This window comes from Cebidichthys violaceus, unplaced genomic scaffold, assembly GCF_023349555.1.
Source record: "Cebidichthys violaceus isolate CVI_PGR_0920_01 unplaced genomic scaffold, fCebVio1.0.p SCAF_23, whole genome shotgun sequence".
Lineage (NCBI taxonomy): Eukaryota > Metazoa > Chordata > Actinopteri > Perciformes > Stichaeidae > Cebidichthys > Cebidichthys violaceus.
Genome location: NW_027176406.1, coordinates 6,924,857 through 6,948,573, shown reverse-complemented (window position 1 = coordinate 6,948,573; position 23,717 = coordinate 6,924,857). Strand labels below are relative to the sequence as shown.

The window sequence follows — 23,717 nt, the reverse complement described above, 5'->3', positions numbered from 1 at the left end:
CACGAGATGCAGTTTGAATGTGCTGGGTTGAAAGGCTGCCGAGGAGGGGTGATGTTTGATGAGGTGCGCTGAGACAGAAGGGGGGGGGGGGTTAGGAGGCCCGCAGGGAGCACAGATGACTAACTCACTACTCCTCCCAATCTAGGACAAGCACACCTAGACATCCTTCATGACTCTAATGTTTTACTCGTGTCGGGCCAAAAATACGTCCGCCGAGGTTAGCCAAAGTGGGTCGCCCAACGGCTTTTTTTGGATCACAGAAAAAGAAATCGTGCCATCTAAATGATCGCTGTCTTCTAAAAAAAAAACCACCCTGGACGGCGAAGAGCCTTCCCCGCCGGTTTATTTTTACAAGTATCAAACTGGGTCAATGACGCCACAGAACAGGACAAAAAAGATCCATTTCAACAGTGTTTAAAAGCCTCCAAAGACAGTGGTTTTCCTTTTCCAAAACATTTTATTGGTCTTATAGAAAATAAAGTAAGCTGTATCAACAAACATACAATATATACATCAATAACTTAGACACCTCAGAGAATCACATTTAAATCCACAGTTGTTACTGTATATATGAATACATAGTACTTATCTACAGATTGCAAAAAGTACAATAATTTAATTTATAAATAGTTACAATTAACTATCGTTTGTTTTCATACAAAGTACTGCAATATTTTTATTACAACCCATACAGAAAAATAACAAAAACAGATAATTTACTGTGTATTACTCGCTTTAGTCAGATTTGTATACCTTTAAAAGACAGACCCACTCAATGGAGAAACCTGCACAGTCGACTGTTTTCAAAAGCATAATATCATGAAAAAAAAAAGCCAATGTCTTGAGAGCTATTAAATTCAAATGCCACACAAGTGCTGTAATTTATCTCCTCTCTAAAAACAAAACAAAACAAATAAATAAATAAATAAAAGCCATAACCAATTAAAAATTAAATCTGCAGAACAAATTCCAGTGTTAAGATCAATTTTCAAATACACACTCGACACATAATGAGAACAGAAACGCTGTGGATGACGCTACAGCAAACAACGAGCATTAATGACTGGAGTAGCAGCAGAGGAACCTCGAAACGTACAAAACACACACACACACACACACACACACACACACACACACACACACACACACACACACACACACACACACACACACACACACCAAAAGAAAATAAATATATTGCAAGTGGCCCTTGTGACAGAATCTATCGTAGCATCTATTTCACTCAGTGCACAAATATTTACATAATAGCAATATCTTTCAGTCAGATATCCAAGTCCAATTTATGGATCCAGTAGTTCAGCTAATTTAAGACCGGGGCAATTAGTGAGTAAGGCTCGAGTGCAACTGTCTCACCATTCCACACTGGACACTTTAACATGTCCGCTACTATAAACAAGGGCCAATTGCTCTTCTGTTTAGGGTTAAAAAATAAATAAAACAAAAACATTTTACAAAAAAAGAAACAACCTACAAAACAGCAAGAATTATTAAATAACAGACCATAGTCACTTTGACAATATTGATTACTCTTACGTCTACTCTTTCACACCTTTTCCACTGAGTTGCATATTTAAGGGTCACTTTTTCACAATGGTCATTAATACCTACTGTAGCTACATACTACACAACTGTATGTGTGAGAAAGAGAAGAGTGATCACCTCGAGCGGAGAGATTGGAGAGATTGGAGAGATTGGTCGACGGTGCCCGCTTTCGAACACCTTTTTAAAAAGACACTTGACACCGAAAAAGATTCACTCCACAAGACTTTGCCACAGCAATAAGGACGCCAACATCAATACTGGGCTATGTCAAGAGTCAGATATACATTATTCCCACAGTTCACCAGTCAATGTAGAGAGCTAAGCATGTCGAGGATAGACACCGGCACCCAGGTCTCTGGCATGGAGTTGTTGTTTTTTTTGCTGAGAGGCATAGCTTTGAGATTAACACCTCGCCGACACTATAAAGACATTCTGAACCACCAAGGAGAGTGAGATCTGGATGAAGTGCATTCTGTTAATGTCATTACACGACCACTTTCACCTCGAGGTGGAAAACCGCTCCACTGGAGCGCTGCTGGCAGCGGTTGTTGATTGTAATTCTACATGGTCTTGCTGTGTCTCTTTCCGAGTGTGGATTGAAGCCCTTTATGACATACTTAATATATATAAAAAAATAAATTAAAAAAAAAAAGCAAAAATGAACAGAGCTGCCATCCCTGCTTCTCTCTCTCGCTCTCTCATCTAGAATGGATTGTTCATTGGTTTTTTTTTTTTTTAGAGAGCGACCTGTTTTGTCCTGAGCAAAACAAGCAGGAGCTTAGTGCATACGAACTCTACCGCGTTTAATCTGAAGACCGGTGGGTACATTTACACGAGTGATGCTGCACCATTGGCCGGTTACCCTTTAAGTTCATTGACGCAATCTGATCGCAGAAAGTTTCTTGACAACATTTGGAGGGGGAAAAAACACACTGTTAACTTCACATTTAGTCTGTCAAAAGCAGAATTTGATAAGGTTATTAATTTCTCTTCCTTAAGATCTAAACCAATTAAGTGTCTGGAATGGATACGACAATGAAATCTTCCGAACAATGAAGTCCATTATTTTAGTTTCGAGGGCATCCAGCACCAGGTGCAACCATTATACAGCTTCAGGGTAAAAGTCACTAATACCATTTCGCCCAATCCCCGTCTCACATGGCTCAATGTGGTGAACTTCTTAACGACAACATGATTTGGAACTAACATCGAGGAAGCGGAGGATATCACAGATGCCAATACGCACAAAGACAATTGACCTTGTTTACGCCACCTAGTTTAGCTCTACAGATTTGTTTTAAAATAGCACAGCGTTGACATCTATACAGTGACGACACTGCCGACTTGTCACTTACACATCACGTCACGCGCTACCCCACAGTACGCGCCTAGTCACTAGAAAAAAGCTATCAGACTTCAATAGTAAGCCACTTTCGGTACAATTGCAAAAAAGATGTCACAGGACTTTTTTTTTTTTTTTTTTTTTTTAACGTTTTCTTTATCTGTATTTCTATAAACGATGGAAGGTAATCTACCTAGTAATAAAAACCAAGAACTCAACATTAGACAAAGTTTTCTACACCTTAACAATTCAAAACAGTAAAGCTTGTGTAAAGATTTTTTTTTTTTTTTTGGAAATATCCGACGGCCCTGTCAACAAGTAATTACAAAAAAAAAAAAATGCAATATATATCTTTTAAACAAAGCAACTGGAACATATTTTCTCTATGAGCAAAAAAATGATGTTTCAAAAATGTTTGTGGATATCAGCGCCCCCACAAAACAAGAGGATATTACTGTTATAACATTCAGGTATTCAGATATTGAAGAAGAATCTTGTCATATTGGAATGGCACTCAGCTCTGGAACATTGTCGTTAAGAACTGCTGATCATTTTTAACATTTCCACTTAACCATAAATATGCAAGACCTCTTTGTATTTTCAGTGCATACATATATTATTATTGCATCTACCAGTCATATTGATAATGACAAGTTCATTAAAGCCTGTCACAGATAAAACAGAAATGAATGCTAGATTTGGGAGCATTGTTTCACGCTTATAGTCTTGACAGACTAACCGACAAAAAAAGAAAAATCACAATTTTGACTCCGTTACTAGTTTTGGGTTAGTCAGGCTGTTGTGAAGACATCTGTAGCATTCACACTGTTTGTTATTTATCCAAATTCAAGTCAGTGCATAATAACAAGCAAAGGGGTTCAGGGCTTTAACGTCTAAACTGGATTATTTGACCTGTTGTGAGACTCTACAAGTGCCAATTCTCCGGACGGAAAAAAATCTTAAGAGCTCAGTTTTAAAGGAAACGGACACATTATCCAAAAATCAACAAGCTGTTAACAGTCTGAATTCTGCTTTGTACTTTTTGCACCCAATATTGCCTTATTAAATATTTGCAACAATACGCTTTCTAAATGGAACGTGTCAGTATTGCCAATATGTCGCCGTTCTTCAACAACCAACTGCGACGTCCTAAACCGCACAGTTCCGATTGTGTCGCCCTAAAGCACGACGTGTCTGTAGACTGGTACAGACTGCTGAGTCATACTTTAGGAGTGAATTTGGGAAAGCGTATTGTTAGTGTTGATGCCAAGGGTTAAAAACGGAGAACTTACACAGGCGATCCTCTGGCATGTTACGATGCACTGACTAGTTTAGTCTTGGAAAATCTTCCTCCCGCCTTTTCTGCTACTACGACCTAGCCCCCGTTTTGGATTTGACGATGGTGATGACGCTGGTGGCAGCTACTTTACCGGGGATGAGGGGCCCTATGACCGAGGCCATGGGGCCCCTGGCTGAGGTGACGGGGTTGCGGGCCACAGTCCTAGCGAAGCTCTGGAGGGCCTCGTACTTTGAGCGCAGAGCGTCCAGCTCCACCTTCATGCTGGCGTTCTCCGTGGCCAGCTTGTCCACTTCCTGCTGCAGCAGAGCCTTCTGCTTCTCCAGCTCCTCCTTCTGGGTGACGCGCTTCACCCGGCAGCTGGCGGCGTAGCCGCGGTTCTTCAGGGTGCGCCGCCGCTGCTTCAGCTGAAGGATCTCTTCCTTCGTCAGGCCCCGTAGATGCTGGTTCAGCTCCCGCACCGACATGGTCACCAGCTCGTCGTCTGTCAGGCTGGTGCCATTTTCTCCCGGCTCCCGCTTCACCTGTGGATGGGGATCAGTAGGCGTGGGTCTTTATATCAGCATTTAACATTGGTTCCATCGCAATTTACTCTTGTCGCGGGTCAATTACCTTCAAGGCCTTGTTTCCCTTGTTTGTGGTAGTCATGCCACGAGAGCCGCGTCCACCTGTGCTGCTGGTTGGTCTGTGGGAAAGAAGAGTCACCATCAGCATATAGAACAAATAAAAAAGATTGGAGGAGGAACATCTCTGTGAAATGCACAATTATGCGTCTTCTGTCAAAGATGCTACAGCAAGACATCCTCCTTTAAACACACGAGGCACAAGTGGGTCAAGGATGACCTCCTTGCAAGCGATGCGAGTGGTATCTGGACTATTACTGCACCCGTCACTGTGAACAAATACCTCGGCGGTATTCCCCTTACGCCGTAGATTTCTCACTCAAATCCTGCACTGCCTTCAAACGCAAGAAGGATGACATTTAGTTGGCGATTCGCAAAGATTTCAAAAACTCAGGAGAAGTCCCTTCTGTAGAGCGGAAAACAGCAGAGGATGCGGATTGGACTGTAGACAAAGCTTTCAGCCTTTCTACTGTACATACAACCACAGCTATAATATATATCACAGAGGGACACAGGGGCAGGCTTTCATCTACTGCCCGAGCTATCCAGTCTAGACAGTCACACCTGTCTAGATTTGTGTGGTGTTGCGACTACAGAATAATCCCGTAAAATCAATGAAAAAAAAAGAAAAAGGGATATGCTGTAACTACTGCAGAGCCTCAGCTACCGTCCGGAACAACAGGGCTGCACTGCAGTTTATTGTGTCATGTCAGTACTGAGGGAACACCGACAGGAAGCTGTGCAGATGAGAAACCTAACCTACTAGTGTAAAGATGGACAGAAGGCCGGGTGCCTTCCACACACACACACACACACACACACACACACACACACACACACACACACACACACACACACACACACACACACACACACACACACACACACACACACACACACACACACACACACACACACACACACACACACACACACAGTTGTGGCCCTGGGTGCTTTACACTACACACAGTAAATGCTGCGTCAGCGACACGGGCACCCACCACAGTGAGCCCAGCCAGCACATTGCCTCTGTAAGCTGATTTACACACACAGCACCAAGCTGTGTGTTTGTACTGAGCAGATAAACGAATGTGTGTGGGTTCTTACAACTTTTTTAGCGTCAAAGCGGGAAACAAAAGAATTCCCCCCCCCAAAAAAGAAACTACTGCATGTGTTTATAGCCGACACGCCAACTAAAGATAGTCCTCATGTATATGTATGATGTGTGCAGAGAAGCTCAGTGAGGGAGGGAGGAAAGAAGAAGATGAGTCGTAGCTCTGAAGTGCACTAAGACGGGCAGGCTATTTCCATGGCAACAAAAGGGGGGTGCTACAGGTGGACCGGTCACCTGAGCCAAACAGGCAGAGACAGACGCTTGTTAAAAATGACCTGAATACGACACTATCACACAGGCTGGGGGACATAACATGAGGTCAGATTGTGACTCGCATTCTTGATGCTTTCACTTCCAAAAAAAAAAAAAAAAAAAAAAAAAAAAGTCCTCTGGCTCCTCATAAAAAACGGCAATATTTCCATCTGCTGTAAAGATGCCCATAATAATAAAAAAATAAAAAAAGCCTTTCACATTCCGTGGAGGACTTTTTAAATGTGATACTTTCCTCCCTGTTTGGCTTGGCTATGAATAGCTGACTGATAGTAACACCTACCTTTCGCTGGCCTTTGCGGTGACTCATTTCCAGTAAGCATTCTGGACCACAGATGCAAAACATAATGGGATAATGGTCTGCCTGATGATGCACAGATAATGGACAAATAGACGGGAAAGTACTCCGCTAATAGCTACTGGGGAAGAGAGTCGAGAAAAAAAAAAAAAAAAAAAAAAAAAAGAGGCTGCTTCTTCCAAATTTCATATAAGCCTATCATTTCCCCCTCAGCCGCCTAGCCCCAAACATTGTTCAACCAACCAGTGGGGATCTTAAAATGCAGAGAGGTGGCACATTGTCCGGGGCTGAAGAGGCGTTTTTTTCTGTCACACAGCTGTGTAGGGTAACATAGTAGGCATTGGCTTGGCATGGCTTGGCTCGGCATGGCTGAGAGCTCACCATATGACACTTTTGGAATGATTGAGCCCAGTGCTCCAACCCCTCCAGCACAGGCTGCTGCCAACAGACGGCTACCGATGACAGGGCATGGCAGCGCAACACAGACAAGGTCCAATGCACAGCTGCTCCCTTCCACTACCAGGCATGTCATACCTCACGGAGACAAAGAGGCACACAAACGCACAGAGATGACAAAAAAGGGAAAGAAAAACACACTTATAAATCATCATCTTAAGAGTCGCAATCGAGAACACCAGACACCAATGTCTCCCTCGCACACCTCTTAATGATTTCACCTCTTTTGTGTGTGTGTATGTGTATGTGTGTCTGGCACAAAAAAAGGGAGCAGGAGACGAAGGCTGAAGCCTTGGAGCGCAGGGGGGCAGTAGAGGTGTAGGGAGCGAGTGCAAGGGGACACAAGTGTCTTTTTTGTAGGTGCTTGCTGAATTTTTATGAATCGCCCCGGAAGAACGCTGACAAATCAGAGCTGATTGCTTGTGGAGGAGAGACATCACACCCACAGGAAATAGAAAAATCGCTGAGTGTGGTCACCCGGAGAAAGAGAAGAAGGAGGGAGAGACGGACAGAGAAAGAGAGGAGTGGGGAAAGAGAGGGTGAGAAGAAAGAGAGAGGGAGAGAGAGAGAGAGCAAACAGCCTTGTGAAAAATGCACGCTCGACACATTTAGAGCTTGAGAAGAACAGGTTTAAAAAAAAAAAAAAAAAAATGTACTGATCTCAGCAAGGACCAAAACCAAGGTGCCAATTAGGAAGTTGTGAAGTTGAACTAACACGACGAGAACAACCCAGCCAACCTTCAGAAAGCTGTCTGTGTTCATCTAGATCTATAGAGGGCAGCGCACGAAGGTGGGGTCGGCTTAGGTTGGGACTCGGGGGTGGGGGGGGGGGGGGGACTCTGGTGGGATAAATGCTGATGTGACATGATAGGTCCGGCCTTGAGCCTGTGTCATGCTTTAATGATCTCATCCCCACCACAGGATCTCTCCGGTGGGGGGGGGGAGCTGCCGCCAAGGATGGACACCATTAGCTAGGGGACCCTTTGTTGAGGGGGAGCCGAGGCTACAGCACCGCGTCCCCTGATGAATATTTATCACCGTCGCTCACCGCCTGAGGTGGGGGTGGGGGTGGGAGATGGGGGGCGGGAGGCTGAATAAAGATGCTCAGGAGGTGATTCTTCAAGGATACATCCAAGGCTCCTCCATCAACGGCTGTCTCAAAATGGCGGTGAGCTGGTTGGGGGGGGGGGGGCATGCGTGGTGGTTCAGGGCTGCAGGGAGAGAGCCGGCTCCACTTGACAGCGGTGTAACAAGATTATCAGGGCCATAAGAGCAAAACAAAAAAAAAAACCTCCAGCAACCTGCCTCAGAATCCAGATTACAACAGCGGCCTGCTCTCTGAATACTAAACACGGCCGCGGAGCACTAACGGGGCGCCGGCATGACAGTGGATCGCATATCACGAAACTAATCAAACGTGTGTCCTCTACCACACAAGCACATATACATTTAGACTCGTCATGACCCATTCGTGAAAATAAGCGTCCGAGCACATGGCGCTGGCAGTTTGCTAATGAAGTGAATAAAACTAGACGGCGGAGGTGCATGCTGATGAAAAACACGGGCAGCTGAATATCATCTCACACCAAACAATGCATTTCACTCCAAAAGAGCAGGCGCACAATGTGGCTCTTTTTTTCGTACGGCTATAGCTTAGATGTCTCTGCTCTGCTATGACCGGTCCAGATATGTAAAGGTCTGTAATGGCCCAAATTGTGAATTAGGCCTCAAAGTTTTTGGTTGAGCACCGTTCTCGACTCATCGTCTTCGCTAAACTTTGCACATCTTAAGACGATAAACACGCCACAAAAGAAGAGAGCTGGATGTGAAACCGGTGTGATCGCCCATTCAGTTTCTCTCTGATCAATAATGGACGAGACTCGTAGCCTCTCGCTCCATTATCGTGGACTTTACACAGGAAATAGAATGACGATAACCACGAAGACGCTGAAGAGCATGTGATGAGATAGTGTGTAAAAAAAAAAAAATGGATGAAATGTCAGCACGTTTTCATCCAGCTTGTGCTTATCTGTTCCCTTGTCCACTTGCTCTTTCAGGGTCAACATTTTCACCGTGTTTGCCATAAATAGCCACCCTCAACACTCCACGCCTGATCAGAGACACTACTTTTTACTCCCTCCCATCTAATTCGGAGTCGAAAAGGACCGTCTTAATATTCAGATCTAATCATTCTTCCCTTCAAGCTGAGTGAAGTCAATTATCAAGCGAGCGGCATATGTTGGGCGCCGTTTAACCGCAAATTAAAAATCAGACTCCTCTGATAGCTCTGGAAGAGTTTACTGGAAGACTGGAGTAAACTTGTGTGTTTGTGTGTGTGTGTGTATGTGTGTGTGGGGGGAGACAGTGCGAGTGCGTCTGTGTGAGAGAAAAAGGTACGACGGGGAAAGAGGGGAGGGAAGCTATTAACTACTAAGTATTCAGAGCGTGAAATAAGAGTGACAAAAAGAGGGAGAGGGGAAATCATTCAGCGGCTTTCAGAGGGAAATGTGATACGCTTGTAGTAGAGGGGAAATACTGAGCCCCATACTTTTGACCAGGGAAGGTTCGGGGGTGACGCTAAAATAGCAGTTAACCAAAATCTTATGAGCCTGGAGAATAAAGTAAGTGTATAATTGAAGGGTTAAAGCAGGGACACAGGAGGACGAGGCGGGCCTTTAGGACCTATTCATTTAAATAAGGGCTATTTAAGTGTTCGTACTGGGAAGTTGGTTTACCTAAAGATTCATTATCTGCTGAGTTACAGAAGTCTCTTTCCTAATGCAAGTCTATGGGGAAAAAGTGTCTTTGGCACCAACAGCATTACAAGACAGACCATGAAGTTGTAATTAAACATTTTGGTCACTACAAAAAAAAATGTCTTTAGAGGCTAAAACGGTTGTTTGCAACGGTCTGTACGTTGTCCTGTTGTTCTCATCTGCAGATGAAGCCACGCTAAATAGATAAAGATGCTGAATACGCAATTAATCGAAACATGCTATAATCAACAGATCAGTAAACAAAAGGGATTTAGTGAGAAGAAGTGCACTTTCCCCACACACTGTAAACAAAGAATTAAAAAGACAGATTTTATACCTGCTGCACATTAAAACCAGAGAAGAACTGAATGGGTGCTTATCATTAGACTTGATATTTGTAGCTAAAACTGGGCCATTAGCTTTGGTAGCCTACACATTTCTAATTTTACAAAAGGATATTTATCACTATTATTGATATCTCATAGTATAAAGTATTTCTGGTTTTTAGATGAGACAAAAAGTAGAAGAGGAAAGCAGAAAAAGGGAAATATCTGTGGATATTACGTTATTTTATGTCGTTTCCTGGTGCAAAATATTATTTTTGAAATGCATTCAATCATCCTATTTTGTTCTACAAAGGTTTACATGCATGACTGAACACTGACTATGTATCACAAGGTGATGACACCATGAGATGATGTCCTCTGATAAACGCTGGCTCATATGGAAGCTATATGTATGTTATACCACGCATGAGCTACATGTATGTCTGGAATCTGCATCCTGCTCCTGTGGTTTAAAGTGAAAACATGAATCACCGGCCTAAAGGAACGTTGTATTTTCTCAAGTCACTGATAACGTGAAGCTCATTTAAAAAGGGAGACGACTGGTTTTGCGTTCACCAATGTTTCGATACATACAGAAATCTATTTCCAGGCTCGGTGGCTGATGTTTACTCTCGGAGCTGCTCTGTTAGTACAAGCGCTGTGACGGGAGGAGAGACTTCATTGGCTCTGCGGAGTATCTGCCTGGAGGACTTGATTAAACAGGAAAGAGAACAGCTCTTGATACTTCGGCCTTGCACTGGCAGAGGAAGTAAGGGTTGCAGGCAACCCACACACTGGCAAAATACCCGGCAGCTTTACTGCACTGGTTGCATTCACATTACAGTAAATGCATATTGCATTGACCCGACAGCAGCGAGGCAGCCTCTGCAGCACAACAGGCTAAACTAGAGCCGCTCAACACATTTTAGGCTTATGTTAATCAAAGTTAAATAACACTGGAATAATTCAGGCCTTTGACTGGTGCTCTGATTCGGGGTGGATTCTCTTCTATTAAAAAACACAACTCTGTGATAAGACCATCAAACAAGCAGAGCTCAGCAGCATCACTGAATTAAAAAAGGAAAACAAATTCATCATGTGTGTTTTTTTTCCCGTGGAGTGCTTTGATTCATAGTTATTACCTGGACTAAGTAACAAAGATGCTAATTTCTATTAATAACATTGCCACCGCTCGGTTCAAATTATGGCGAGTGATTGATGATGTCATGCCGGCAGGATATTTGATGGAGCCTCACACCATGTCCAAAAAAAAAAAAAAAAACAGAAAGAAAGAAATGAATTAAAGAAATTACAATTGCGTCACTCCAGAATGCAGTCTGAATTAATAATGTTAACTCAGGTGCTCGATGTAACCCTCCTCTCAGCTCCTTATGTATTTTAGCCTGAGTGTAACATTCAGCTAAATAATAAATTAGTGATTTTTTAAAATGTTTTTAAATTTGTGTAAATACATACCTCACATTTATAAATTCAGACTATTGTCAATTTCTCTGACATAAGATATTGGCTTGAAAGAGCAAGTAATACAAAAATATGGATACTGGATCCTGTTGCATGTACAGCATAATTCAATCAGGTAGAGCACAAATATAGTCGGCAATTTACTCAGGACACTTTTATTAAGAAGCTATACAGACAGTACTAATAGCTGTCTAATGGTCTGCCTGAGTTCCTTTCCAATGTGGGTTATACACTGCTTATCTTAGAACAAGGTCTCGCTATCTTTAACCTCCTTTTTTAAATTGTACACACATCCTGCCAAGAACATATCAGAACTCCACGTCTCCCAAAAACACTCAAAAATGCATGGAAACTGACCGTTTCTTCTCTGCCTTATCCACTAGTTTCATTACACAAATATGGGTACGGGTTAAATCGCTTGTTTTTACGTCAGTTCAAACATTAAAATCAGCCACAATAAAAAGTAGGTTACATGAAAAACCAGTGCACGGCTCCACGCTTATGCTCTCCATGTTCTATCCGATATTGGATAATCTAAATGATGAACACACAGAAGAGGGCTGTAATGAACATGCCAAGTCTGACTCAAGTTCCACACAGAAAAATCATCAAACACACTCGCTGCTCTGTCTGGATGAAAGTATTACTTTGAGAAGTGGAGCGGGCATATCGCAATGCTAAGCAATCATAATCCGCACTACACTTGCAAGAGGTTTCATCACCAACATTGAAAAAAAGGGGGGGGGGGGGGGGGGGGGGGGGGGGGAGAAAAAAAACTATATTGATCTTTTTCTCCCTTCCTTCCAGGCATTCCCATTTCCCCGTGCAGCTTAAGCAGCACTTTTGTGGACAAAAATCCCACATTTGTGTTCCTTTCTGGAGGCTATCAATTGTCCTGAATAGGCGGAACTATTCCCAAAGGCACAGCTGTTTGTTGGCCATACAGAGGTGTTGGTGGCCAGACTGTATTCTGTGTAAAAAAATAATAATAAAAAAAAATCTTGCCTCATGTTTCATCAACCTCAAATATCCTCCACCGACATGCCCAGTCTGAGAAACGCCACTGGGTAGGAGTTGTGCACTCGCTTCACCTCTATTTGTATCCCAGCCTTGTTTCATCTCCACTACCTCAACGCAAGAGACGATAAATCTCAGCGCTGATCTCCACACACACACACACACACACACACACACACACACACACACACACACACACACACACACACACACACACACACACACACACACACACACGCACACACACACACACACAGGGCTCTTACATGGGGCCCCTCATCTGTTCTTGTTACCTGCAGAGAAAAGGCAGGGGATGGGCATTACGCTTTATTGCAAAAGCCGAGCCTTCTGATGTAGCGCTGGCCTGTCTCTGCTAAACACACTTCAATGCCCCGCTCGCATGAGCAGAGATGATGAAACAAGTGGGATATCTGAGCAAGAATTGGGCAACTTCTATGTGTTTAAGCCCTCTGCCTGTATATGTGCTCAACAGTTTCCAAGGTGACTTTTTACAAAATTGCACAGAGATTCTCCATGGATAATTCATTACCTGCCCCCCCGTAAGTGTGCACTCTTAACTAGGCAGCAAATTTCATCACACACACACACACACACACACACACACACACACACACACACACACACACACACACACACACACACACACACACACGGACACAAGGGCATCTGCCTACCCAAAAATCAAAAGACATAAAAGTGTTATACTGTATAGTATTCAGCATACTTTTAAATAACAAAAATATAAAAAAGGCATCTGCAGCACACCCCAAAATACATATTTCCTCTACCAGCGTTGTATTTAAAATACCTTCACCAGGTGTTGTTTTTTAACTTCCCATCATAAAAAATGACCCAATTTAAACCACTCATTGCAGGACTCCATTATACCAACACAGGCATAATGTTGCTTATCGTGCATTTTTTTTTTAAATGGATTTGACATCGCAGTTGACATATCAGCACTTAGTCTAAATGTACTCACACCCCTGGTTTGTTGATGTACATCATGACAGCGCTGCAATAAAATGCCCATTCTCAGCTGCACATAGATGAGGCTATTATTGATAAATGCATGATGGTCATCACTTGATGCTCACGGGCTGGATGACCGACAGATCAGCACCATTTCGATCCATCTCCTCAATTATACGGCGGCTTTGCTGATAAACATCGACCCTCATCCACCGAGCAGACCTTTGTCCGGTGGTACCATGTTTCGGGGTGGATTCTGAGAACGTCTAAATGCATCATTGTGATGATTCAGCACGATAAGAAATAAATACCGCAGCTTGTTTGTTGGTAATGATAATAAAACAATACTGTGGTTAACTGGCTGTGATATTAAAGCCAAGGACGGTGGGTTTTTGGCACTGCCATTGTTACAATGTAACCAGTGGTTAAATGAATTGTCACTTCAGGTGAACCAATTCAATGCAAAAACGATGTTTTTTGGAAGGATTTCCTAAAAAAAAGATTAAATCATGCATTTTTAAAAGCTGCATAAATAGGACAACACGCTCAGATTTTAGACTGAAATGTCAAGGGAAAAATGTTGAAACACCAACCTTGATCTCGCGCTAAACCGCTGCCTCGGCTCGCTCTTGCTCCTTTTTTTTTTTTTTTTTTGCACAACGAGGTGATGAAGCAGCAGGTTTGAACAGCAAAGAAGCGCATGAGTTGACAAACCCACCAAGAAGCGCGGTGAGAGAGAGCGCGGACACCTTTTGGCATAAAAGTGTTTTATCTCAGGAGCAACCTAGCTGCACAGTTTTTTTTTTTGACATTCCGCGACTCTCTGTCCCCCCCCAAAAAAACCTCTCACCGCCTGCTCGTGAAAGTGGCGAACAACTGCCCGCCTACAAACAAGCAGGCGAGGAAATCCCCGTGCTCAGCCTTCCTACTATAACCGTCGCGATTCAGCATCACGAGCAATTCCACATTCCTCGTTTTAAGCGCAACCCGGCTGGCCGCTGCGCTTCATCAAACCCCCAAAATCGGAATGACATGTTTTACATTCGCTGCTCGTGAGCTTCATGTGTACAAAAAGCTTAGCTGCCATCTCAGCATAGTAGAAGACCGTCGTCGGTTACCAACAAGCTACACAAGCATTTTCGGTAGTACGCTTTCAAAATAAAACCTCCAATACGTGCGAGGACATGCGTGTTTACGGCTTGAGTGATGCGGATGCTCTTATTTTGAAAAGTAAATCTGGTATAAATCCGGCTAGCTTGACGAGGATATATGTAAGACGCTAGGAATGCTAACCCGTGAAGCTAGTAGCCGCGGCCAGCTTGTCAGCGGCGAGTCGAAGGCATGCACACTCAGCATAACAACACCGACTCTGTTTGGTTTACAGACCCACCTGACTTAAAAAAAAATGACGTTCTCTGAAGTTGTTGCCGTCAAGTTCCTCTTATCACGCCGTCACGACGGTGACCAAACATCTAGAGGCACAGTTTAAATTTGCGGTTTCACTGACAAGAAGCGACAGCGCTTCCAAATGCCAGCTCGTGCTCTCCTTGTTGATTCCTTTCTCTTGTATCGGAGCCAGACGTCATCGTGTTTGGTCACGTGCCTCCATTCATGAAGGATCTTCTTTCCTCACAAGAAACAAAACAATTTAACCAAAAATATACCCTCTATTGTTACATTGGGGCTACTAATAACCGTTAGGCGACTGGCAAACGGTACTGCTGGCAAATAACGCATTCACACACATGTATCACATCAGCAAAATGTTATTTTTTATAATTATTTAGAAAATGTTTGGAAAACATCCTCACTTTCATTGCATCATAAAATCTACCATTTAGCACATTTTATAAGGAAGTTTTAACATCATTTGGAAATTGCATAAATGCATGCTGAACAGTAACACCACTTCCAGAAAGTCATGGCACACAGCACCACTCAATTGCATTAGTTTAGATGGTACTTTGCCAACTACCATCAGAAAGGACTGACTGAAGTAAGATATAGAAAGCCATATTAAATTATTATTCTAGTCCAGTGTAGCCTGACCAAGGACAGTCATTGCATTACACAAAGGAAATATGGCTCATGCATTCATCATCCCCAACCTAGCTGTTTTGTTTTTTTCTAGAAAGTAATCCACTAGGTTAGATTCTCTTCCAACAGCCGTCAGCCAGTAGTGGTTTATTCACAGTATATATTGCCTCCTTGCTTTTGTGACAGGCATATAACATGTTTGTGTCACTTCTTCTTGGTCCTGGGGTTATTGCTGAACATACTGATCCCCTGAGATCGGACTCCAACAGCCCCTGCAGTCACTCCTGGCTGCTGCAACACTTGGTCCAGAGTCGTCTTCTTTATGGCAGCTGGCGAGATTCTCTCTTGGTCGGCCAAAAACTGAAGTTCCCTTTTTAGGGAAGGGCAGGAACACAAGACACATTTACAAAAATGTATGAAACACACATATTTAGCACAGCAAAGTGTAGCAGCGTGATAATAATAATAATCTGATCACAACTAGTAACCTGAGAAGGACAAAGCTCTCATTGTAACATTATTTGCATATAGCTCCATCTGCTGTCAGAATTATAAACTTCAAAAGAAATACAACACTCTTGGCCATTTGAATAGGACAATTAACTTGAAAGCATTTCTTGTGTATCCCTATGACAGGAAATATGATTTGTTAGTTTGTTTGTCTCACACTTTTCTGATCAACTTACCTAGTCCTAACACAGGAGGCCTCTACAGCATTGATGAGGAGGCTGCGGAAGCCACCGCTCTCCATGACATGCAGGGCGTGGATGGTGGCGCCCCCTGGTGAACACACATTGTCCTTGAGCTGCCCAGGGTGTTGCTCCGAGTCTAACAACATCTTAGCAGCCCCCTTTAAAGAAGCACAAAGGGAGATCCACATCAGACTAACACAGTATTGATGTCATATCCAACTTTTATCTTTTAATTTTTAAGATACTGTAAATTCAGACTGTGTCTAGAACCAACCATGACAGACTGCAGCTAACACAAATTGTGTCTGGATTGATAGATTTCACATTAAACTGTTAACATGAGAATTAAATTGTGTCAGAGTAAGTAAGGATCGACTCATTTTCATAAGAATCCATCACAGCAAAGCTTGAAAACCTTACTTGAAACCACCTAAACCAAGAGGAACATAATTAAAACCGGTACCAAAAACATCCAAGAAAGCACATACATGCAACACATACATTTGCTTTAATAAATAAAGGTAATACCAGCAGGGCTTGGGCTCCGAGGCGTACAGCCAGCCTCCTGGGCAGGCCCATCTTCACTCCACCATCAGCGAGAGCATCTACAGCTGTAAACGCCTGAAACGCCGCAATCACAATCGCAATCGCAATCGCAAGGAGGACAATTAGTAAAAAACATGTTTTCACAGTTGCTACAGGTAAGGAAAAATGGTAAAAACACAATCAACAATATTTAAATGACTCACGTAAGCAGGACCACTGCCGCTGAGGCCGGTGACGGCATCAATCAGGTCCTCCTCCACCTCAGTGCAGTATCCCACGCTGGCCATCAGCTGCTCCAGGAGCCTTCCATCCTCCACTTGTGCATGGGTGCCTGTGGCGTACACAGTGGCCCCCTCACGCACCACCACCGGAGTGTTTGTCATGCACCGCATCACCTTTGGATTAGCGCGATAATGCTGTAGCTTCTGTAGGGGATTGTAGCAATGCACTGACTGAATTGTCCAGAGAGGATCGTTTATGGCTTTTAATGTGAATAAAACAAACATGGATCAAAGTTTATACACTCGTCGACATTTAATTTGCTTTAAATTTTCCATGTAATATACATTTACTTAAGACAACATATCTCAGACTTTATTAAATGGAAATGCATGGGTGAGCCTCATGTTAAAATCAACAATAAATAGGGATGCACCGCTCCAACTTTTACAGTCCAGATACCATTTTCCTGGGCTTTGAGTACCGACCCAATAGCAGCGTTTAATTAATAAGTTGCATGCCTCACTGTGTGAGACTGGGATCATTAGGCTTGACCTAAATATTGCTTTCCCACCTTTGTACAACAAAATGTAACAAATACATACAGAGGTCTAAATTTAATAATCAAATTGTTATTTTTTATTAAAATAATAAATCGCACACCAATTACTTGGCAAAAACTCTTCAAAATAACAAGAATTACAAATCAAGTGTAAAATGTTTGCCTAATTTTCTTCCCATCAGCAGTTATAATTGTACATTTTAAATGATGTCTTATACTAGACTTGCACTGTGTTTATTGTTATGCACCATTCACCTAGCCAAATTCCTTGTATGTGTAACGTACAATAAACAGTTTCTCATTCCTATTTCTGATTCTGAATTGGTCCAAACGTAAACAGGATTTTAAATTCCAGTATAGAATACAGTCTATAAACATATAATTAAATTGAATATATCGGCCCCATTGTCACCGCTACCTGATCCAGCTATTTCAGTCAGTATCGGCCTGATATCAGTGTCAGTGCATCTCTACAATAAAGACAGATTTCTACGAACAGTAGCCATCATGTTGACCTGAGAGGTACGTAAAAACATGATTGATTATTAATAGCATGTTATATAAAATATAGAAATATCTGGGATTTTGAATTAATATATGGTTATAGATTAAATAATGCATTTCCCTGATCTTAAAGGCAGCGTTAAAGTTAAGTGAACTGTCTTTTTGGAGTTATTCAACTTTTGCAAATGAGTAAATGTCAATATTGTCCAGTTCTGTTTTTAACAATCTGTGTTCAGTTAGTAACGTGGGAAGACAGGTGGCCGTGACTTGCCTTCTCTATAGAGCTGATGGTGACGCCTGCAGCACAGGACACAATAAGGTGACGATCTTCGATGTCTGGTCCAATCTCGTCCAGCACAAAAGGGATGATGTGAGGCTTCACGGCTAGGAAGAGGACATCACTTCTGCTCACCGTCTCTTTGTTGCTGGTGGTGAAGTTGACGCCCAATTTCTGTACAAATGACATATTTTAGGATTTTGTTGTAAAGAAGTACACAAATGAATTCACAACATGCAAGCAAAGGAATGTTAGGAACCCTAGAATTATATTCAGAATTAAACAGAATCACAGAGTACAGTATTGATCCTTGACTATCTACCTACCCTCAGCCCCTGCACTGTGGGGAGATCTGTGTCTGGGGAACTGGCTGTGATTCTGTGGGTGGCAATCACGCCTTGAAGGGGACACAAATGTCCAGAATTTCAGTGTCTGATTGCAATCAACATACATCAACGACACAAATGGGAATAATAATGTATGTTTCAACACTCACCTGCCGCCGTGAAGCCTCTCACCAGAGCATGGGCCAGCTGGCCTGCTCCTATGAAGCCCACACTCATTCTACCTGTGTGTGTGTGTGTGTGTGTGTGTGTGTGTGTGTGTGTGTGTACAGAGAGGAACACCATGGACTGTATTAAATGGAAACGACATTTCTAAACACACGGTGGCAGCGGCCATATTGTTGTACAGTGAATACACTCGCAGAGGGAAAAGACTTACGAATAAACTGTGGGGCCCACAGCCGACCGACACAGCAACAGCTTCACCGAAACACCTGAAATTACAACGCTGTCAACGTGGCCCAGGTGGTCGCGCGTCCCTTACTGTACCTGTTGCGATAAATGTAACTGGCAAGCAAGCAAGCCAATGAGCGCGTATGTTTGAGCAACACGTAACACGTTTGACCAATCACAGTGGTGTTGACGAGTCCTCGGGGCGGGCTCTATGAAGCCTGTTGCATCAGATTGAGCCGTAGGGGAGAAAAATTGGTGAGAATACCAGGAAGTTACTTTACTATCACCTACTGGATGAGACCTGGAAGGACATGCTAGCGATTAGACCCAGAGAGCCAACCTGTAGCCTAGTTATCAGTGAGTAATAGTGTTGTTTTTATCGTCACTGTCCATTGAGCAACAACATTTCATATCGTTTATTTTGTGCATTTATGTCAATCAAAAACACCTGAGGAAGTAGAGGATTTACGATTTACAAGGGGAACAATTAAGTCTGAAGAGGTAAAACTCCTGCAACACTTGTAGATTAGACCAACAACTTTTAGCGTGTGTCCTCCACCATGAAACATGTTTGCAAGACCTTTTAAATTGAGTAGGTGCAAAGCACAAGGAATACAATTGACAATAATAAATAAGCCTACTTTAAGTTGCAAATTGTTCACCAATTTGGTGTAGAAGCATGCAACCAACAAAAATGCTTCTCAGGAAACTGTTTTCTAACACTGTGGAGTACATGCCATTTAACAGCTTTATAAATGACCCTAGTGCAGTATCACGTTCATTTGATTTAATCAGGCTATGAATCATATGTACTTTAATCAACATAACTACCAATTTCATTTTTGATTTGAACCTTTGCCAATATGCATATTAGATTTATGATGCCTGTGTAATAGAGGAGCCTTCTGTCTTCTGAAAGTTGAGCGTTAAGGTTCGCATTTCAATTTAGACTGTGCGTTACTTCATGCAAAGTATACAGAAATCAGAAAGACCAGTAAAGCATGCTATTTGATAACATTTTTAATAAACATGGAACACATCAGAAATATAGCAAAAGATGAGATTACACTCCATGACTGTGCTTATCCCAAATAAAATAAAATGTTACTGTTGTCGAAGTATTGTATTAGATACATTTAACATTCAGTGGATGACAGAAAATGCTTAATGAACTTCAACCTTTGGCATTATGTGAGGACATAATGTGGAGGAAAGGATTAAGAAAATGTCTAGAAAGCCGAAACCAAAAGCAAAGTTCAGTGCATATTGTAGACTTGACATATGCTATTCATCTCTATGAGGAATATATTCCTCCTTTTTACTCTTTACAGACATTTGATTGCATATATTAATACATAAATAAATTGTTCAGCCTCTGTACTCTGACTGACATAACACAGTTCTGATATTCCAAACATTATCCCACACTCCCATAGGTCAGTCCTGTATGCCACCACCAAAGGTATCTGGAGCGTATCTGGTGCTGAGATGGACATACTTCCCAGGGTCCTCTGTGGACAAAGATGCTGAGATCAGCTCGTCAGCGCACCTGGCAGACTCTCCCTGGTAGGTCACTGCAGCACTGGGCAAAGGCCTTTTAAGCTTATAAAAGGGGGTAATACTGTCAGTTTTGCTGCCTACAGGCAAAATTCTATAAAAAATACTGATAATAAAAGAAATGCCACACATAGATATGACACCATGAATCTACGGCTCCAAGGGAATTATTCCTTCACAGAAACCTGAATGTGAAGAGCATAATGTGGACTCAAAGTTTCTTCATTTGTCTTTGAATCCAAACAGTCTTTAGGGGAGGTAGGGGTTCAGACAGCAGAGCTGGAGACAAAGCGAATCCTCTGGGAGTAAACGAGGTCTACGAAATATAGGATCATGTTGACGTTGGTGAACACTGACACCACCAGCTTACTGTCCCAGGGACATGCTCCGCGTGGGCAGTCCTCAGGACGAGTAGTGGTGCCATACTTTTTGTCAAAGCTGAAGATGGGCCAGATCAGTGCAGTGCTGAGGTAGAGGATCACAGAGAAGAAGGTGTAGACGACCACAAAGCGATCAAAGGGGAACCGCAGGGCAGCGGTCCGACCAGAAACGGTCAGTATGACCACGACGACGGTGATAGAGAAGCACAGGCTGTACACCACCACGCAGTACTGGGTGGCAATGTAGAGGGTGTACTCGCTGTCGTTGGCCAGGGCTCCGAAAATAATGCAGGCCACAAAAGCCTGGACCACCTTGAGTAGCCCGGACACAGTGGCCATGTAACCCACCACAGCCCCCGGCTTGGCTCGAGTTAGGAACACCTCAGCACCGTAGGGGAAGCAGCAGACACTGGAGCAGACGGTGACGGCAATGCGGTAGATTTGGGCCTCGCAGTCCTCATCGGGGCACTCCGTTTGGAGGAAGTAAACAGGGTAGACCACAGAGGCCGTGATGTACATGAGCGTTGCCAGCATGGCAAACGCCACGGTGAAGTTATCCCAGGAGATGGGCATGCATGAGTGGAGCCGTGTGATGTCCATGGCGAACACGACCAGTGTGACCGCAAAGCAGAAGCACCACACAAACATGCAGAAGGTTCCATAGGTGGCGCTGTAGTCCGCGCCGTGGGACACAAGGGACATTATGGTGCAGCCGAGTAGCAGCTGGCACATTCGGGCTGCACCTAGAGGTGACAGCACAGCTTCTTTGTTGAGGTAGTGTCCTCCATTAGAATCCATGGTGCGTGCAGCTGTTTTTTTCTTGGGGAGACTTGACGTCCTGTTCTCTGTCTTGGTGTCCTTGTGGCTGACTCTTTTTTCTTTCTTTTTTTTCGTCACAGACCTCACCCTTTCCTTGGGTGCCTTTTTATAGATGGTCCTTAATTACAAATGTCTGTAATTCTTCCCCGAGTTTGCTGTGTAATTACGTAAGATCAAGTCACATTTGTACACTGTTATGTAGAAGTTAGAACGGTAGCTTGTTTTAGTAAAGGATATTTAATTAGAGCTTGAAATAAGATATATTGTGTATTTTTTTGTTTGTTTCTAAAGTAACATCTACTCAGCTGCACAAGTATAAACTTTGAACACAAAGTATAATTTCTATAAATCACATAACACTGGTATCAGTCCTTTTTATAGTGTTTTAAAAATGTTTTAGAGACGAAGTATTTGATCCTGGTCTTACTCTGTAGTGTCCGTCCTCATAAATCTCTCTTCAATCACCAAGTTGTCCAGTATATCAAAAGTTCAAAGTGGAGTAAGGTCCTCTAAAAGTCATATCCAGTGATTAATCTTCCAACAATAGCCCCCAGTGCCGAACAGGTGGACTAGTTTGTTGTCCTGTCAGTCAAGTTCCATTACTCAGTGATTCGGTCCTAGTAATTTCTTCACTGTAGGCCCTGAACTGCTCATCAAAATCACTCAAACTGTTGGCTCTGTCTCTTGCTCTTTGTCTTGCTGTCTCTGTCTCCTTTTGCCTCTTGGATTGGGTCTCCCACTCTTTCTTGCTCTCACAAACACACACCCTCTCCCTCCTGTGTGTGTCTGTGTGCACTCGGTGGACTGCAAGGGGCGGTTGTTTAAATGAAAGTTTGTGCCGAGCCCAGGATACAGGCCTCGCCAGCTCTATAAATAGGGGGTCTATATTCCACAGAGGGGTGGGAGGCTACATGTGGCAGGCAGTATGGGAGTCGTATTTCTAGGGAGCACCCAGAGAGGCTGAGTCAGAGCACCCTCAGTAAGAAACTGGCATTTATACCGGTGTAATGACAGGGAGGGAGGCTTACACTCCCATTAGAGGCAGCCATTACATACAGGTCCAGAGGGATGATTATGATTATGTGATTGCAGATTTGAGCGATGCATTTAGGAGGGAAGTGGAAATAAATTAGTAGTTACTTAAAATACTTTAACCTGTGGTATTAGTATGCTTTGATGTTTTGTGTTACAGTGTGTAAGGTGAACATATTCATTTTACATGTTGTCTGGTATATTTCAGTCAAATCTATTACCTGTTTTTTATGGCCTGCCCAAATTACAAAATCCATTAATAAGCCCTCAATGGGCAGTGCATATGTCCCCTCCTATCCTTTGAGAAATTCTGCTAATTATGCTTCCTATGCTGAGAAATTCATCCGTAACTCACTCCAAAACACATTACTGTCCAAGATTGCTTTGTAGAAATGATACATGGAGGATATTGTGGTCGTGTGAAGAGGTCCAGAGCTGATTGATTTCATAAAATACATGATTTCTACAGCTAATTATCTCTCGTTCACTATGGAACAGTATGTCATAGTTGCTTCCTAAACTTTTACAAGGGAAACAAACAGTAATATTGAGACTACAATCTATCGTAAACCCTTAGGCAGAAACACACTTCCAATAGCTGAAAGTAATCACCCAAAACAGCTGCAATATTCCTATTGGCCAGTTCCTGAGACTGCAGTGAAGCTGTTTGTGCTTTTTGATAGATATATCTGTGTTCTTTTTTCTGATGTGATTATAGTGCAGTAAGTGTAGCTGCAGACAGTCAGCGTGCTCTAGACCCCTTGTTTCTCTTGGAAGTTATATTTTGCACTGTGTTCGGCACATCAAAGTGGCCCCAA

At 42.9% G+C, this 23,717-nt stretch overlaps 3 protein-coding genes across 4 annotated transcripts; all 3 read right to left on the bottom strand.

Moving 5' to 3' along the window:
• Positions 1–412: 412 nt before the first annotated feature.
• Positions 413–14,320, bottom strand: LOC137878242 (transcription factor MafG). Its single transcript, XM_068718460.1, has 3 exons — positions 14,131–14,320; positions 4,815–4,887; positions 413–4,726 (listed from the first exon to the last, which is right to left on the bottom strand). The coding sequence occupies exons 2-3, from the start codon at positions 4,848–4,850 to the stop codon at positions 4,274–4,276; spliced, it is 489 nt and encodes a 162-aa protein (XP_068574561.1). The 5' UTR covers positions 4,851–4,887; positions 14,131–14,320; the 3' UTR covers positions 413–4,273.
• Positions 14,321–15,287: 967 nt separating this feature from the next.
• Positions 15,288–19,201, bottom strand: pycr1a (pyrroline-5-carboxylate reductase 1a). 2 transcript variants are annotated; one of them, XM_068718459.1, is made up of 8 exons: positions 19,098–19,201; positions 18,871–18,942; positions 18,701–18,771; positions 18,369–18,548; positions 17,016–17,237; positions 16,795–16,887; positions 16,261–16,424; positions 15,288–15,944 (listed from the first exon to the last, which is right to left on the bottom strand). In XM_068718459.1, exons 2-8 carry the CDS (start codon positions 18,935–18,937, stop codon positions 15,779–15,781), a joined length of 963 nt encoding a protein of 320 aa, XP_068574560.1. In that variant the 5' UTR covers positions 18,938–18,942; positions 19,098–19,201; the 3' UTR covers positions 15,288–15,778. The 2 variants fall into 2 exon arrangements, with proteins under 2 accessions (XP_068574560.1, XP_068574559.1); XM_068718458.1 differs by lacking the exon at positions 19,098–19,201 and having other exon boundaries at positions 18,871–19,081.
• Positions 19,202–20,167: 966 nt separating this feature from the next.
• LOC137878405 (myeloid-associated differentiation marker-like protein 2) lies at positions 20,168–22,642 on the bottom strand. Its single transcript, XM_068718699.1, has one exon. It carries the CDS (start codon positions 21,844–21,846, stop codon positions 20,935–20,937), a length of 912 nt encoding a protein of 303 aa, XP_068574800.1. The 5' UTR covers positions 21,847–22,642; the 3' UTR covers positions 20,168–20,934.
• Positions 22,643–23,717: the final 1,075 nt, after the last annotated feature.